We start from the raw sequence: 18724 nt of genomic DNA on the forward strand, positions 1-18724 counted from the left end.
TAATGCTGGTCAGAAAATACAGATCCTAAGAGGAGCTAAGCATCTTATGAACAAAGTTACAAAGCCATAAAGCTCTGACCGCCTAGCTCAGACAGTTTTTGGCTGATAACTCTGTTCATAGACAAGATACAGTAATCCAAATAGTATTATTCTGTAGTACTAGTCAAGTTCTATCATATCCAATCTAGTTGGTCTAAAAATATTGATCTTAAAATGAGCTATGGCGGGTATCAACCAGGGTCCGTTTGGACCCATTTTGGAGCTCTAGCCTTTGAAGCTCTCGAGTTAAGACTCCGAGTTCCAGAAACGGATCCTTAGCATTCTCTGATGCCTCTACCAATAAACCAACGCGTTCATTTTTTTCGTCATAGTCTCGAATATGTCTATATCCAGTTATTAGTCACCCTTCCTCCCATTTTTTGACATAATCGTTCCGTTCAACTATATGTACAGTACGTATAACAAGTTTTCGTTTTTTCCGCATAACATCCGGATTCATCCATATCATATACCGAGAATATTGAAAGGTTTTTCGAGGAGAAATTTTGTGTTTTGTTTCGATTTTTCATTGGAAATATTTGCTCTAATAGAAGCTCTCCCGAAATTTGAGCTCAATTATCTCGATTCCTATGAAAGATATTGGAAGTTTGTCAACTGATAAAATGTTTATCATAATATCAGGAATATTTTATCAGGTCACAGAATTTTGATATCTCTCATAGGAACCGAGATAATTGAGCTCAAAGTGTACGGTATCTGTTTTTGTGTTCATGAAAGCCAATGAACGGGTGGAAAGAGCACAATATGTGGTCACTCCGTAATGTTTTGAGCAAACGAAAGGAGATAATTTTTGGTTTTGTGATTTTTCACAGAAACCTGAAAAACTGTTGTTTTTCCGGATAGAATTACCCGAATTAAGGACTTTGTGGGGTTGTGAGGATTACTGTAGCTATCCGTATAGAAGTCCACCCCATACTTGCACTTTGAGCTCAATTATCTCGATTCCTGTGAGAGATTACAAAGTGTTGTCCACTGATAAAATATTTATCACAATATCATCAATATGTTATCAGTTGACATATTCTTGATAGCTCTCATAGAAACCGAGATAATTGAGCTCAAAGTTCATGTTCAGGCTTCTAGAAGAAAAACTACGGTAAATTGAGAGCGAGCTCCAAGTGCGCGTATACGGTGGGCTTCTATTAGACCGAATGAAGCAATACTACAGAGAGCTACAGTAATCTCAAGCTCTTCCTATATTTTCTGCAAATCTTCATCCTCTCAAGACCATAGTTGCAAACGGGCCGGCCCGGGCAGATGGCGGGCCGGCATATAACTTGGCTTCAGAACAAGATATTTTGACGGATTTGATATCAAATGATAGATCTCGACGAGATCCATCTTAGCTTCACCATACGGGCCGGCTTCAGGTTCATTAACATGTCCGATTTTGGCTCCTTTGAATTTCAGAATCCTTCTAGAACCCAAAAATTTCCCTAACTTCCGTTTTTTTTTCTGCACCCATTCTATATATATATATAGTTTTCTGTCCTCTAAAAGTGTAAGGTGTAAATAGGGTGTTTTTTTCGTATCAATGTATCATTCCGAAATCAGGTTTTCGCTCCTCTTCAAAAGGTTTTTTCAAGAAGTCCCTAGAATTCCAAACATTTCCAGCCACCACCATGTGATAACGTTTCCGTTGACCCCCTCCCCCCAACCCCTAATTCCCTTATTTACAAGAACTACACAAAAAATAATATGTGATACGGTCTTTCAACTTTACACTTGTTTCGTCACAAGCTCCGCCCCCTTCGGGGAAACACCTAATCAGAGAGGAAGAGAATTCGTGCATCTTCTGAAGGCGATAGACCAACACACAGACAGCGTGTCCCTAGAGGAGAGGTTCGAGTTCCGGCGCCCCCCCCCCACGCTAAAAGTTTCGGCCTGGCGCTTTCGCTCCCTCCTCCCCCTTTTTGCGTCTTTTCCCTTCCCTCGCCTTTCTTTTCGCACTTCCATAATACACTGCTGTTGTGTCTTTGTGGTTGCTGCTGCTGCTGCTGCTACGGCCAAATCTGTTGTCTCGGAGCTCTCTATTAGGCAACTATCTATAAATGTCCAATATTCCAAGAGGTTCGATTGCCAGCGATGACTCGCAGGCACCTCTTATACCAGATGCGCCAAGGAAGGTATGTGGTTTTTTTTGCTGTCATAAAAAATTAGAAAATGTTCTGCAGTAGCTTAGCTACCTTAGCTAGATTAGTTACCTAAGCTATCTTAGTTACCTTAGCTACCTTAACTAGCTTAACTGGCTTAGCTACCTTAGCTGGCGTAGCTGCGGTAGCTACAATAGCTACCTAAGCTACCTTAGCTATCTTAACTAGCTTGGTATTCTTGCTTCTTCACATCTATAGACTCCTCAGGATCCTTGAATCTTGTGATATATATTGTTTTCGAAAATAGTTTCATTTTTCTTGATCATTTGACCTGGTACCTTATGTTTGCTTAACTTAGGTTAATACACTCTTATCGGGAAAACCTTACAGTAGACAGTAAACATTAATTTCGAAATCAAGGGAATTTCGAAAATAATCCCAAGGCTTGAACTTTGAGTTCAATAATCTCGGCTCCTATGAGAGATATCGAAAATGTGTCAACTGATAAAATGTTTATCATAATATCAGGAGTATTTTATCAGTTGACAGACTTTTGATATCTCCTATAGGAAGCGAGATAATTGAGCTCAAATTTAGAGCGCATTCTAATAAACGAAATACAGTAAGATAAATTTCGAAAAAAAACTAGTTCTCCGATCATCTATCTCTCCTTTTCCTATCATATCAGTTGATATCGGAAGTTGTCGGGACAGACGTTGGTCTTTCAACTGGACGATGAACTTGTGACGTCATCTGTGATTGATTTGGTAATTCGTTCGCTATATTTAGAAGAGATGTTGGATGAGAGAATTCAATTAGAACAGAACAATTTCTACAAATTGAGGGGTTTCATGGAAAAGTTGTATGCTTTTCCTGGAAAAAAAATGTGTGCTCCGGAACGTGCAAAGTCTGAAAATAACCTGGAAATTTAGAGAATTAATGATAAGTTTATCAGTGATAAGGGTCATTGTTACAGTAGATGATTTTTGAGGGGTTGTCGTGGAAAATAAGGAAAATGACAATAGACACAAATTGTAATGAAAAAAGGAGCAAAAATGGGACTGGGTAATTAGAAAACGTTAATTAAACTTAATTAGTTTGTGTGTGTGTGTGTGTGTGTGTGAGAGAGAGAGAGAGAGAGAGAGAGAGAGAGAGAGAGAGAAGCACAAAGGTCAAAAATGGAACATCAGGACATCTGGATACACAGACAGACACTCCTTGCAAGTTGAATTGATTTATCAATTATCAAATCTTTATCAACTTTCGGAATCCTGCAAAATCCTCTTTCTTCCTTCATTTTGGCCAGTGAAAAAATCAAATTTTTAAGACCGTGACCTACTTCCGTTCTCCTTTTCATTACCTATATTTTGTCATGAGTTAGATAATATAACCTTTAGAAACTGCTCTACCTTTGACCGGAAGGAAGAAAAAACTGATAAAGGAAACCATTTTGTGTGAACAGAAAGGAAGAAGCCAGAACGGTTCAAAAAAGAATATTAAACTTTTGGAGACAGTAATAAAAGTTTTATGGGTCAGGGAGTAGTATAAATTGAGTGCACAAAGGAAGCAAAATACACAAATTCTCTTGACCAGCACAATTAGCTATGATGGGTTTCAAAATTGAGGTAAGTTTTTGAAAATTAGATCTACAGTAATCCGAAATTCATGATGGTTTTCTATGAACCGAACTTTAGCTCTATGTACAGTAGTCGAATTATCCGAATTAGTTTCTACAGTAATCCAGAATTCAATTTCTAGAATAATCCATTATTTCATTTCTACAGTAATCCAGAATTTAGCTTCTACAGTAATCCAAAATTTGTCATTTTCTATGAACCGATCCTTAGCTCTACAGTAATCGAGAGTATAGTAATCCGTAATTTCATTTCTACAGCAATTCATAATTTCATTTCTACAGTAATCCAGAATCTAATTCATACTGTAATCCAGGATTCGATTTCTACAGTAATCCAGACATTCTGGACCAGACTTCTATAGACCAATCTTCCATAGATCAATCCTTCCGCAATTCACGTGAATCAAACTGTGTATCCTTGTAGGCGTCTTTATCAACGCCTTCTAAAATTATCTTCATTCGTCGGGGAAAGAGGACCCCATTCCATAAAAAATCGACCCCCATTTTTGAAACCCACTTCTCTTCTTTTATTTCGCTCCCAAGAGGAAGAGGATCATTAAAACCAAAATGATGAGTCTCGTCTCGCCTTTTTTTTAGTCCTCTCTGTGTTTCAAAAAATCGTTTGAACTTGGTTTGTTATTGTTCTGGACTTTGGTTGGTCGTTGTAGTGTCCCCAGACAACTTCGGATTCGTTGGAATTGAAGGTTTGAGTTCGGGAAAGGTTTTAGGCTTGTTTCCTAGTTCCCATGAATTTGACCCTTTAAAAAGTTGAACCAAAATCGAGTGGTTCTAATCACGCTTGAAAAACAAGCATAGTTCCTTCTAGAATCTATATTTTCCGACCAGCTTAATTGGATATGATAGAACTCGACGAGAACTTCGAAATGATACTATTGGGATTACTGTACCTTATCTAGAAACAAAGTTACAAATCTCCAAAGCTATGACCGGAAAGCTCTGCGCTTTTTGGCCTGTAACCTTGTTCATAGACAAGCTACAGTATCCCAAATAGTATCATTTTGTAGTACTCGTCGAGTTCTATCATATCCAATTAATCTGGCCCAGTAATTTGGATTCTAAAAGACACTATCTTTTTTACCTGATCTATATTGTTGATAGCCCCCGAAAAGTTTCTATTTTGGACTTGTTGTTGTTGTGATAACTTGGAGTTATTATGTTTTCGTAAAGTGCCTTCAGGAATTCAAAGAAACTGTTCTCTCCTTTCCTGGTCACTGAAAAAAAAGCAACAGTGGTCAACACACTTCTTTTATTTGTCCACACATTGGGTTTGCTGCTGACCTGTCCTGTCCGCGCACCCAACATCACACTCATAGTCAGCTCGTCATTAATTCTAAACTCTTCTTCACCATATCTATATATTCTGTTGTTTTTCAAAGACAAATTCGATTGTAACACTGACAGTGACTGTCTTGTCTATAAACACACAAAGATGAGGGTCACAGATCAGGTGAAGAAGGCGTTGCGACGGTTTTGGGTACGTTTTGATAGTCAAGAGCATTGGCTTGTGATCCTGAAAAGTTCTTCTGGGTATCCTTTTCAGCGAAAACAGTCCTGACGCACTAGATCAGCACTGATAGATTTTTAAAAAATAATGTTTGGGTGTAGAAATTGGGCGAATTCCGGTTTTCATGCTTTTATAGTTTGGATGTGATCGTTAGTGATAATGAAATTCAGAAGATTTCTTTCTGTAAACACCACATCTTTTGAATGCACTTATCACTGCCTATCATGCCCAAAACCATTAAAGCATCAAAACCTAAATTCGCCTAACGTCTCCACCCAAAAATTTTTTTTGAAAAACATATATACCAGTGCTGATCTAGTGCATTAGGACTCCCGGTATTTTCACTGAAAGTGAAATCCAAAAAAACTGGTTCTCATCACCCCCAACACCTCCTCACAGGTATTTAGGAACACCATATATGATAAGATTCTCTCGTCGGGATGTGTTATCATAAATTGCCTATAGATGTTTGTGCGGAATCCAGATAGAATCCAGAACTTTGAACGTCTACGTTAGGCTTCTGAATTCTAGAATTCTGGAATGTGTGATGCCACAAACGGACCCTACCATAACTCCTTTTAAAATCAATATTTTCGAACCAACCAAACTGGACATCATAGAACTTGACGGGTGCTACAAAATTATACTATTCGGAATACTGTATCTTGTCTATGAACAAGGTTACGAGCCTAAAACCAGCTGAGCTATGCGGTCACAGGTTTTTGGCTTGTAACTTTGTTCATAGACAAGATACAGTAATCCAAGCAGTATGATTTTGTAGTACCCGTTGAGTTCTATCATATCCAATCAAGCTGGTCCGAAAATATAGATTCTAGAAGGAGAGCTATGGCTGGAACTCCGTTTTGGACATCTACTTTAGGCTTCTGGATTCTAGAATCCAAACAATCTAGAAATCCCGCGGACCCTTTTTTTCTAACTGGTCAAGCCATCCAATCAGTCATTTTCTTCTTCTCGGTTATGGAAGGGTTTCCTTGCTTCTTCTTATCAACAGTACACTGCTGCCCACTGTCCACTCTTTTCATTTGTCTACTGTTTCTCTCCTTCTTCTCAGCTGTATTGTTGTTTTCTCTTTTTTTAGAAGACGTGCTTTGTTGTCTCGGTTGTCTGGTCACTCTGTGAAGAAACTATAAAAACTTCAAGTGATAGAAGAAAAAGTTGAAAGATTGACCACAATTTTTTTCGTCTTAATCTAGAAGTTTCTCCAAATTTCTAATTTTTTGATTTTTCAGGTCATGCCCTCCTGGTCCATCCATATCCTATCGATAGCGCTATGCTTGTCATCGGGATTCCAACAAGGATACATCGCTTCTGTGCTCAATCAGCCCTACGCTCAAATTGAGCAATTCATCAACTCGTCGTGGATAGAACGGACGGGACACCCGATTTCGGATTCTACACTTGTAAGTTGAAATTGAGGCTTCTATTATTTCGGTCGGTCTCCAACCGATCGCTGTAATACTACGGTATTCACATTTGAGCGCATTAACACCACATCCCGATAAAAAACCACCCAGTGCACACACATTTTAAAAACTCTTATCAGACCTCATCAGACCTATCAGCTCCTCACTTTCAGCATTTATTATGGTCACTACTCAACGTCTGCTTCCCGATCGCCACCATTTTTGGACAATTTTTGGCAGGATGGATGTGCAGCCAGTTTGGAAGAAAGTACACCGCGTTGATTGCCTCGTTTCTTTATGTAAGTGGTTGGACATCAGGACAAACAGACAAACATCACTTAACTTCAGATCCCCGGAGCGATCCTCTGCGCTGCTGCCAAATGGTGCTTCCCTGCTTTCGAGCTCTTGTTCGTTGGCAGAATCATCTGGTCGCTTGCCAACGGAGTGAATACGGTGAACGCCACTGTCTGGATTGTTGAATGTGCGCCACCGCAAATCCGTGGTCGAATGGCAGCTATGCAGGAGTTCTTCATGGCTCTTGGCTCACTGCTAACCCAGGCTGTAGGCGTGCCATTCTCTACTGACGAGCTCTGGCCTTACAATTTTTTGCCAAACTGCGCTGTGGTGCTGGTGTCGATGGTGATGTTCTGGTGGGTCGCCGAATCGCCGCAATTCATCATGGAGAAGTACAACGATGTGGAGAGAGCGAGAAAGGCGTTGGCACAGTATCACGGAGTGTCTGAAGACGATCCATCGGTGGAAGCGGAGATGAGAATTTGTGAGCAAAGTATCGGAAAGAACAAGGAGAAGAAGAAGACAGCGGGAGGTATTGAAACGTCGCACACCGGAATGGAGATCATGTTCATGCCATGGCGTGCCAAGGATCAAACCTCTCGTCTCATCAGATATTGCGCCTGGGTTGGAGTCATGGTCAAAATCGCCTACGTATTCACCGGCGCCCGTTCTCTCCGCGGCTACAGCACCTTCATTCTCTACACTCTCTCCAACTTCACCTACGCTCAAGCCACGTGGCTTTCTTTTGCCACTGGTCTTCTACGTCTTCCATTCACACTTGTACCAGTGTTCCTGGTGGATCGACTCGGTCGTCGACCACTGATTGTTGTCTCGATGCTCGTCTCGTTTATCTCACTTCTCGCGATGATCGTTGCAATCGATATTGGTGGAGAGTGGAAGGTAAGAGATCATATGTTGTGAATACGAGGTGATCTTTCATTTGTTACAGTACGCCACCTTCATCGGTCTCACCGTCCTTCTTCTTATCAACACCTGTGGTATCGGATCCGTATCCCGGTTCTACGCAGCTGAGCTGGTTCCCCGGAATCTGCTGCTCTCCTCGGTTTCCACGTTGACAATGTTCGAAGCGCTCACCAAAATCGGTGTGGAGTTCGCGTTTTATCCAACTGCCAATGTGGTGAGTTTTGGGGAAAATTCAAATTTCTGTGGTATGCGAGTGCGCTCTAATGAGAAAAGTGGCAACGTTTTAGGCCGTTTTAAGCAAAAAATTGAGAGCGAGAGCATGCAATCTCAGTGCTATATAATGAGAGACGCAGAGAGCAATTTGAATATCACTCCTTGTCATTAGAGCGCAACTGCATATGCCTTTAAAAATTTGAATTTTCAGAAAAAAACACATTTTCAAAATCGAAATATTTGAATTTCCAGATTGGCGCCCAATCGCTCCTCCTCTTCCTCGTCCCCACCGGAATCTTCACCCTCATGTGCTACTTTATGTGCCCAGAAACGAGTCGAATGACTGTCAACGAGGTGCTCAACAACGTGGCAGCCAAGAAGAAAATGGACGTCGTCTTCCCAATGTAATCACATCATTTGTCCCCCCGCCCATCTCCCCAAAAGCTTTAACATTTTCCCCAGAATTTTTTTTACTAATTTATATGTCAAAAAGATCCTCGCCGCCCCGGTTTACATGACGCCCCAAACTCTCCCTTCTTTTAGATTTTTCGGAATTTTGCACTTTGGAAAAAAGAAGGATTTTAAAATCAGATTTTTAACCATTTTCCCCGCCTTCAGGGAAAAGCAGTTTTCTATCTCTCTTTGTGCCCTATACGAGTTTTTTTTTCGTCTCGGTTCTAAAAGTTTTAAAAACACCTATATTTTCTAGTGTCCGTCTTTTCTCCTTGTAGTCTTTTGCGGGTATGACACGCATTTCCCATTCTCGCGAATCTATTTTTTTTTCTCTTCTTCTGATTCATGTTGAAATAAATTTGATGTATTTTTGTCGTTTGTTTTGATGATAATAATGGTGATAATAAATCAATTTCGAACAGTGATTATTATTGCAATAACATGAACAAACAAAGATCTACAATAGCACCTAAAAAAGACGAAAAACAATTAAGAGGATTCCTTGGCTGTCTCACTTCGCTCCTTCTCTGCTAGAAACTTGTTCAACTTGCTCTTCGACTCCTCCATAGCTTCAACGGTCTCAAATCTCTCCGACTCTTGCACACTGTTCTTCAGAACTGGCGACGTGCGAGGAGCGATGAATTGACTGTTGACCATCGCGTAGGCGATTCCAACGTTCACACCGTCGACAGCACCTTGGAATCGTCGCCAGTACCATCCGATGAAGCCGCAAACGAGTACGGCGCGGTCCTGAAAAAAGTAAATTTGAATTCGCGCGCATTACGACGCTCCGAAAGAACGGAAGCGCGCGTTGTTTAGTGGCGCCGCTTTTTTGGCGGATTTTCGAGTTTCGTACGACTCACCAAGGACAATGTCTCCGCGTTGCATCTAATCTGATAGCAGCGATTCTTCAGCTCACTCTCTGTCGTCCCAGATAAATGAGTTTCGAGACGACTGAGGAATGGAGCCGTGACAAGACCGGCGATCAGAAAGCGCCCCTGGAGCTTTCGACACGCGGTTCTGATGATTTTCTCGGAATTCGAAGTCATCATTTTGGGATTCAATTTCCTGGACAAGTGCCAACGATAGATTGGATGGGCTACCAGACCGCCTGAATTTCAAAAAATCAGTTTTATTTTTGAAAAAAAAAACTGTGTCAAAACCTAGAACACTCATGAGCTCCGCGGCTTTGAAAGTCGCAAAAATGGCATATTCTACGTGGGGTCTGGGGATATCCGCTAGCGATTGGGCCGTGATCCATCGACTAGAAATCTGCGAGAAATTGGCGAACCACGACTCCAGACCGATCATTTTTGGGCGAGAATCTGGGAAAAGGGAAAAGGGAAATTACAAAATTAAAAATTCAGACATACAATGTAAAGCGATCTCGATTTCTTCGAAAATCTGGAAAATTGAAAGGAAAAAAACAACAAATACGGATTCATAAAAATTTTTTAAAAATTTCAACAAAAAACAATAACGAAAAATAGAAAGTTAACAAATTGAAACAACAAATGATTTATGAGCTGCTAGCCGACGAGCCAAGAGCTTTGCGAAGTTTGGTTTGCTCTTTCTTCGATAGAACTCTGCTGATCTCCTTCTTGCGAGACTTGATGCTTTTCTCACGTTTCGCTTCACTTTCAGCCATCTGAAAATTGAAATAATCACATAGAACCGACGATTAACTTCCTACCTCCTCGGCCTTTCTCTTCTTGTATCCCTCCTTGATGTTCTCCTGTTTCTTCAAGTCCACTTCGTTCAGAGTTCTCAACATATCCATGAATCTCTCCTTCTTCGCCTCCTCAGGCTCTAGTACCACCGCAGTGTGCTTGGCAATCAACGAGTCCTTCTCCTTCTCTTCACGCGCTTGATAAGTTGGCTTCATCTTGAACGGAAGACTTCTCTGAAGCTTTGGTGGCAAATGGATTGGAGCAGATTCGAATTCCTTGCGAACGATTGGCTTGTAATCTGAGTCCTTGTTTTGTGGAGTTCCCATGCCCAACTCGGAACGCATTTTTCCAACGGTTCGCATGCCGATCCATGGTTCGGAGGCGGCTTGAAGATGATCGGAGATCGGAGTGTAGAAACGAGGAATCGGTACAGTGACCCAGGAACGAAGGAAGACGATGTCTCTCATCAGAATCTTATCTTCAAACGTTGCACGGAAGGCTCCAGCTGGCGCCTTGATAGCCTTCTTAATCTGTCCACGAATTCCAGCGACCGTTCTGATCGTGGCTCCTTCAAATTTAGCAACCTCCAGTGGCGAATTGAACATTCCTTTGACGAACGCAGTCTTCTTGAAGATTTTCTCTGGAGTACCGATCAATTTCAGCTTCTTCACCACTTGCGTCGACTTGTCCAAATCCAATACTCCTCCTGTAGCAACGATTCTGTAGCCTGGCGTTTTATCAGCGATAGATTGAATGGCAAGGAGTCCAGTGTTCTGTGCACAAATTGGACCAAAGAATGACGCATGGCAATGCATGTGCTCGGGAGTGTACTTGAGGAAACGTAGACGCATGTTGTGGTCTTGTACCGAGTAGATGGCGAGTGTCTGGAAAATGTTTTTTAAAAATGATTTCAGGATAAACTAGTTGTTCACCTGGAATCGTCTCCATCCACAACTGATGATCAGTGGATCTCTAGACTTTAGCGTTCTCTCAAACCAACGATGTCTCTTGACTCTCGCTTGTACCACTCCCATATTCTGTTCTCCTGGTAGCAGTCCACCAATGATATACGGAGCAGTGGCATCGAAATGGCTCACAAATTCGCATGGAACACTTTCGATCTCAATTCTGACATAGCGTCCTGCGCGGAATCCCTCAATCTTCTCTCGTTCCTCTTCATCCATGCCTTCGAAGACTTGACGATTGAGATCCGCTTGCTCAGTCAACTCATTTTTGGCTTTATTGTAAAACTTGCAAGTCTCATCGTAGTCATCGTTGAAGCGCTGTTTGAGTTTGATTTTCGCCTCTAGTCGCTTCTGTTTTCTAGTTTTATCAGCCTCGGATTCTTTTGCCTCTTTTCTTTCTTCCACTTCACCGTCGTCTTCGTCTTCCTCTTCATCATCAAAGTCTTCATCTTCATCCTCATCACTTCCAATCTCTTTCTTCAACTTGTCCTCCTCAGCATCCTCTTCACTCCAATTTCCGGTAACAAACATATCAGCAATCGACTGTCGGATCTCCTCAAGATTCCAGTCGTTGGTGCTAGTAGAGCAGATCGTAGGAAGCACTCCATAGCCAAATCCGTCTTCCTGATCATCTTCACTCTTCTGGTTCTGCCTGCGGACTACGAACAAGTCATCAATTGTCTCCTCCTTCTCCTCTTTTATCACTTTCTCTCCTCCATAAACCAACTTCATCCAGTTGACTTTAGTATTCGTGGCCTCGCGGTACTGAGCAACAGCTTTCGATGCTAGATTCGACCATTCGTGTTTTTCTTCTTTTTTGACACCTTCGTCCTCTTCCTCTTCTTCTTCCTCTTCATCATCAAAGTCCTCCTCCTCATCCTCGAAATCCTCCTCTTCGTCAATTTCTTCATCATCATCTTCTTCTGCATCCACATCCAACGCTACAGAATCACCGAGAAGCTGTACGGACGACTTTTTCAACTTGTCATCGATTCCGGCTTTGACGCCTTCTAACGCTTCAACCAGATGATCGCGCTTCTTCTGAAAAATTAAGATTCCAACGAAAATTTTAGTAATTAAGAACTCACATTGAAATGATGAGCGTTTTTGGACTCAATATAAATCGCATCCTTATCATAAATGACTCCTCCTAATCCAGAAAACGGTGCGTACACTTTTCTCTCCTTCTCATTCAGCGCACGCCGTTTAATCTCATCTGGCAGTGGACACGGATCCGGAAGACTCGTTACGTTGCTGATTCTCATATCTCCCACTCCTGGAACGTGGATCGACGAGTGATTCTTCAGATGCGCTCCATGGACCCATCCATACATTGCCACGTGGCGATCTACAAGCGGTTCTGTGCGGAGAGTCTCCGAGTTGGTGATGTCTTCGAAGCGATCACAGAGCACATAAGGATGGGCATCTTTCCAGACCATCGGGCGGAACTTCATGACAGAAATGAACCGAGTTAGATTGTGAATCTCGTTGTATTTGTACTGTCCATGTACCATTCCGGTCATATAGAATAGCTTGGCACCTTGGTAAAGCTCTGTCCAGAATCTGTGCTTTAGAATCTTCTTAGTTTTATTGACACGGGAAATTCCATCGAGAAGATCTAGATGGTTGAGAACTCCCATAATTCTGGGCATTCCGTGGACTTGGCAAATGTTGAGAAATTCAAAAGTTTCCATTTCAAAGCCATACGAAGCATCGACCATAAGGAGAACTAAATCAGCGACTTTTGCAATGTCGATCATATGATTAATGTCATTCTTGACTTCGATAAACTGCACACGACGCTTTTTTCCCGTTACAATCGTCACTGGTCCATTGATTTCTCCGAATCCGTCGCGAAGATAATACTTGACTAGACCGCGTAGAAGCGTTGTTTTTCCGACTTTACTGGGACCAACAATGGCAACAATAATTGGAGGTGCTTCCAGAGGCTTTCTATCCATCATCAAGACATGTTTCTTCTTCTCGTTAATATCCGCAGCTCGCCGGATTGCCTTGCCAGCGGCGACAGCCGAATGAAAAGTGAAACCTTTCGGATTATTTCCTTTTGCTTTTGGCTCCTTCTCAGCTTTCTTTTTCGCTTTTCCACCACTTTTGTGAACTGAAAAATAGTTTTATTGACGATGGCATATAATTTTCAAACCAACCATTGTGTGCCTTATTCTTCTGCCCCTCAAAGGGAGCTGGAGGTGCCGGCATCGTTACCTGAAAAAACACAAAATTTTAAATTCGTTTTTTTAGTAATTTTCAAAGATCGAGAAAAATCAGTCTGAAATACAGTTTTCTTTGCAAATAAATAAGAGAAAAAACACTTTTTTTTGAGAAAATGCAAGGGAGACTACTAGCCCGCCCGTAGTGCGCGCCAGCATCGGAATATGCGCAAACGAATTTTTTCTCAGTCAACAATTTTTACCGCGAAACACTTTCACCTTTTCATGTGATTTTTTCGGGCCGCTTCATTGATTTTTGTGTGAAACAAATAAAATTTATCTTTAAAGTCTCGAATCTACTGAAAAATCCGATCTAAATAATTTTTTAGCTCAAAAAATCCCAAAAAAATCTGTCTATTGATTTTACTCTAATAGCTCAGTTTTTCAGACTTTCGGGATGGACCTACTGGACTTGCACCTCGACCTCAATGCCGAGGGCACCTCCTCTTCGGGACGAGTTACTCGGAGATCTCAAGCGGCGGCTCCAGCAGTTGCGACACCGAAAGCTCAACCTAAAACTCCGAAAAAATCATCAACGACTCCAAAAGCAGCGGCTACTACCACGAAAACTCCTGTAAAGACACCAGCTAAAACTCCAAAACCGTCAGAGGCTAAGAAGACACCAGCTAAGAAAACTCCAGCAAAGAAAGCAAAGATTGTTGAAGAAGAACTCGCAATTGAAGAGGAGGCAGCGGTGAAGGAAGAACCAGCATCTGAAGAAACTAGAAGGTTAAAAAAAGCATTTAATCTCTCTTTAAATTCTATGTTTTTACAGCTCTTCTCAAGAAAGTCGTGGAAGGTCGCCATCGCTCGACAAAAGAAGTCGTCATAAGGCTAAGAAGCGGTTCTCGCCATCTCCAGTTGCCAAGAAGCGTAAGACGATGACGACTTCAACTCCAACTACTCCGGCTGTTGCTCCAAAAAAGAAGAAATCCACCGCCACACCTCAACAAGAAGATCTCGACGCAAGTATCGAAAGCGTTCGTAGCGAAGTGGAAAAGCTCGGAGAGCAGAACTACGACATTCCAGATGAGTGGAAACCATCTCCAGGTATGAATGCTTGTTTGTGTGTGATCCCATTTTTGTTTCGTGTTACAGATAGCTCTAACATCGTAGAAGACGCGATCGTGGCAGCTCCAGCAACATCAACAACACAGACTCCAGTAATGGTTTACACTTTGCAAATAGCATAATCTAATATCTCGTCACTGACACTAAATACTGCACACCATTCCCGTTTTGTAAAAGCCGTTTTATAAGCACTCGGTTTAATCTCATATCCAACCGGTCTCATTTCTGTTTTCCTTTTTTCCTCTTGATTCCTCTTAGCTAATAAATGATAGTTTAGTATGATAGTGTGAAGATGTTTAAAACAATTTTTTGAATTTCAGAAACCCGCCAAAAAAGGGAATGGGACTTCAAAAAAGGATCAAGCCGCTACAGTTGCTCGCGGAAGGTGCGTTGTTTTTGAATTTTGTTTATACGCTCCGGCATGGAGAGAGAGACGCAGACAGTGAGGGCACGCGTCACCCAGGCGATTCGCACTCTTGGTACATTATAATTTATGTCATATGCTTCCAGAATGTCCACATCAGCTGCTCCAGAAGACTCTCCAGAAGAAATTAAGCAAGCAAAGCCCAGAAGTTCATCTGTGAGGAAGGAATCTACAGAGACGAATAGAAGACGTAGCAGAAAGGTTGTAGAGAAGGAAGAAGAGGAACAAGCCAAAAAAGAGGAGAAAGTAGTTGAAGATGCTCAGGAAGTTAAGAAAAAGACGCCGGCTCGTCGAAAGTCCACCGTCACTTTTGCTCTGAAAGACCAGGATAACGAACCGTCCACTTCAGAAGCGCCACTGAACCCAAATAGTGCTTTGGCAATTAAAAAACGGCTGCTTGGAGAGGCAACGGCTCCGAAACCAGCAGATAAGAAGATCAAGAAGGCGGCTCGAGCTGCAGCGGAAGTTGCTGAAGATCCAGAGGAGCCAGCTCCAGTTCAAGAGGAGGTGAAAAAGGAGGTAAAAGAGGAAGTGAAAGAAGAAGCTGAAAAAGAAGTAAAAGAAGCAACGGTCGATGTTCCGCCAGCTGCTCCAGAAGTGAAGGAATCGAAAAAGCCAGCGTCGGTACCAGCACCAGCAGCTACAGTCGCTGCGGCACCAACACCAACTCGTGCTTCTGGTCGTGTCTCCAAGCCGAATCGTCTTTATATAGACTCCACATTCAACACGGAAGTTTTGGGAAGAACACGTGTCACCGAGCAGAATCCAGCTAAAGAGGTGAGTAGCTGCAATTCCGATGCTTGGGAGATTCATAGAATATGAGTTATACTTTCAGCAAGCACAAGAACCAGAAGAGATCCCTCTGCCAACATCGTCTCGTAGAAAAGCCGGGCCTTCTGCCAGTGCCGCAACTCCAAGCACTCCACGTCCTCCACCAACACCGAAACCAGTTCCGGTTATCAATGGAGTTCTGCGTGGCTACGTTCCATCGGTTAAAATCCCGCTGGACGATTATGAAGTAGAAGGAGTTGTTGTGAAGCTCAACGAGGAAGTCAACGAGGTTCTAGACGTGCTTCTCTTCAAAGTTTGTGAAGATGGCCTTGTGAAGCACGAAGATATTGATCCGAAAGTTGTCAAAGCCAAGATTAAGTAAGCGATGCTAACCAGCTATTTTCAATACGTCTTTTTTCTCAGAGCAAAAATCGATCATACAAAGCGAATGAGACTGCAAGCAAGAAAGTTGGATATTCAAATGAATGCCGCCGTAAAAACACCGTCCACTTCGGATGAGATAGGGAAGCGTAAACGACAAGCTCCAAGAGCTCTAGACGACATGTACTGGACGCCACCTGTGAATCGTCAGAAGCCTAAAGAGAGAAGTGAGGAGCCAGAGGAGTCACCAGCTTTGGTCGATTATGAAGAAGAAGAAGAAGAAGAAGAGCCCGTTCCGAAAGAAGAGCGTCGTCAACAGAAAGCAAGACGTTCCATTTCGAATTTGTTCGATGCTGAAATGGATGCTTCTATCAAAGAAGCCAAAAACTACACTGTTCGCTTCGATTCGTACATAAAACCGAAGTTAAACTATGCGCAGAAAAATTCGAAGATTAAATTGATGTCGAGAAAGAGACAATCGGCAGATCCGGATGATTTCTATTATCACGAGTTGCTTGCTGATCAAGTTAGCCCTTCAACCAGTAACGTTGAAAATGAAGGAGGAGGAGAGCCGGAGATTGATGTAGTTGTCGGCGTGGACGCTGAGCCTGAAGAAGTGCCCACTGAGCAAGCAATTATTGAGTTACGAACCGCAGCGCTTGATATCGCCGAACAAGTGATTGTCATCCTTCCAAGACCCACTAGACACGACGGCAAGCCGTTCTCTTTGGAACATCTTCAGACGAAAGCTATGGAGCATTTGGAGCCCCGTCAGTTGGTTCTCAACGATGCAGTGACCATCGTTCTCAATCAGTTTACCTATGAATCTACGCCACCAACCAGAAGTGTGGATGAGCAGGGATGCATGTGGCATACGATCACTTCTGCAAACGCCCAGGAGCTCAAGAATCTGTTTGCGATGACGGATTCGAATCGAGAGGATGCGATTTGCTGGGCACACTTGTTCTTGCTCGAAAATTTGCCAGTGAATTATCTCGCATCGTATCTGAGTGTGTTGAGATATGCAAAGAGAATGGTATAATAGACATTTTACGCATATATTCTAATCATAGTTCAGTTTCAGGATCCAGCTCGCATTCAGTACATTATCAACAGCACCAAAGACGATAACGACGTCGATTGGGGTCAGGTCACTTCTATCGTTAAGGCGTTCGCTCACAAAAAGTACAATGAGCCTGGAACTGATCTCCTTAAAGGCACAATTCCATTGCATCGCTTCGAGAACACGGTTTTTCTGCTTGTCCCCCCGACGTTGACGATCGGGGACCAGAAGCAGCATCATCGTCAGCAGTACGGACGTATCTTCCGTTGGCTACAATCGATTGGTCATCCAGACTCTGAGCTGATCTCTTGCACTGAGCACGTTGATGCGACGTGCTCTGTAGCCGAATACTTGTCGGATGTTGTTGTGGATAAAATTTGTACGAGTGTCAAGCAGAGGAATTTGGAGAGACCTCACTGTAAAGTGGTGCTTGTTGGCTATGGAGCTAGCACATATCTAGTTCATCGAGCTGCAAATCTTGTCGGAGGAATCTCAGCAATCATTTCGATTGGATTCCCAGTGATGTCTCCACTTGGAAGACGTGGAGTAAGTTGGCACAGTTAAATATGTTATCTACAATTTCGATTTTCAGACCGCTGATGACGAAATCCTTCTGACCTACTGCCCGACACTCTTCATCGTTGGCGCTGAAGGCAAACGATTCAACAGCCGGGCAATGGCAGAAATGCGCGAATCCATGATCGCCAACACAGGTCTTGTCGTTGTTGGACATGCTAGCGATACGCTTCTGGTGCCAACTTCGATGCTTCTTCGTATCGGAATCAGTCAAACTGTCGTCTATCGAATGATGCTTGAGAAGATCATGGACTTCCTCAGTCTTCCCGCTTTGCGTGATCAATCGAATTCCGAATTAAATCCTATTGAGCTCAACAATATTTTCGAGCTGGATTCATCTTTTCTGAAAGGGGATAAAGGACTCTCTGGACTTGTATTCGCTAGCACGCCTTCTAGTCCATCTCCTTCACCAGTTGGCCTATCTGGAAGACGTGCAACCGTTTCTGGATCTGAAGAGTCTTATAAGAAGAAGAGGTGAGTCTTAGAAAAAGAAAAGCTGTCAAAAAGAAAAGACATTCCTTCAGAGATCCTCCATATCTTCTCACGTCGTCTGGAGGCCCACTAACACCTTCTCCAAGATCTGACGACTTCCTAGCCTTCCAGAACCTTATGACATCTTCCGTCGCCACTGCCGATGATATGCCACGTCGCGCATCAATGAGCGCCAGCCCGCGAGTCATCGAACGAGGCGACTTCCGTGCTCCACGTCCATCTGTACAATCGCCCAGAGGGCCACTCGATCCAGCGTCGATTTCATTGAATTGAACACTTTGAAAAAATGCAATTTCTAATGTGTCCTGTATCCCATCACTCCATCCCGATCCTTCTCATTTTGAATATGAATCTCATGTTTCCCTCTCCTTTACCACCGCTTTGCTTTGTTTTCTACATAAACTTGGAATAGTTTGAACTTTTCTTCTTTTGCAAATTCTTCTCCTTTCATCATCTGCCGC

At 42.6% G+C, this 18724-nt stretch overlaps 5 protein-coding genes across 5 annotated transcripts in view; 3 read left to right on the forward strand and 2 right to left on the reverse strand.

The window, feature by feature from the left end:
* The window catches only part of CBG08770, a gene marked incomplete at both ends in the record, with an annotated part of 13491 nt that extends 4914 nt beyond the window's left edge, over window positions 1–8577 (forward strand). The window contains 5 exons of the mRNA XM_045236651.1: window positions 6565–6735; window positions 6912–7037; window positions 7087–7932; window positions 7982–8170; window positions 8422–8577. Of these exons, the coding sequence (XP_045100804.1) occupies window positions 6565–6735; window positions 6912–7037; window positions 7087–7932; window positions 7982–8170; window positions 8422–8577 (1488 nt within the window). The remainder of the gene's footprint in view (window positions 1–6564; window positions 6736–6911; window positions 7038–7086; window positions 7933–7981; window positions 8171–8421) is intronic.
* The window catches only part of CBG08765, a gene marked incomplete at both ends in the record, with an annotated part of 64296 nt that overhangs the window by 18962 nt on the left and 26610 nt on the right, over window positions 1–18724 (forward strand). The window lies entirely within an intron of this gene.
* CBG08771 lies at window positions 9112–9933 on the reverse strand (the record flags this gene model as incomplete). The annotated part of the gene is made up of 3 exons (XM_002635430.1): window positions 9112–9372; window positions 9486–9733; window positions 9786–9933. 3 exons carry the CDS (start codon window positions 9931–9933, stop codon window positions 9112–9114), a joined length of 657 nt encoding a protein of 218 aa, XP_002635476.1.
* Window positions 10142–13474, reverse strand: CBG08772 (the record flags this gene model as incomplete). The annotated part of the gene is made up of 5 exons (XM_002635431.1): window positions 10142–10270; window positions 10316–11176; window positions 11225–12298; window positions 12346–13376; window positions 13423–13474. 5 exons carry the CDS (start codon window positions 13472–13474, stop codon window positions 10142–10144), a joined length of 3147 nt encoding a protein of 1048 aa, XP_002635477.1.
* Window positions 15068–18536, forward strand: CBG08774 (the record flags this gene model as incomplete). Its single annotated transcript, XM_002635432.1, has 6 exons — window positions 15068–15757; window positions 15816–16129; window positions 16175–17168; window positions 17211–17741; window positions 17788–18245; window positions 18296–18536. 6 exons carry the CDS (start codon window positions 15068–15070, stop codon window positions 18534–18536), a joined length of 3228 nt encoding a protein of 1075 aa, XP_002635478.1.

The sequence above is a fragment of the Caenorhabditis briggsae genome (genome assembly GCF_000004555.2).
Source record: "Caenorhabditis briggsae complete genome, chrV, whole genome shotgun sequence".
NCBI classification, from domain to species: domain Eukaryota; kingdom Metazoa; phylum Nematoda; class Chromadorea; order Rhabditida; family Rhabditidae; genus Caenorhabditis; species Caenorhabditis briggsae.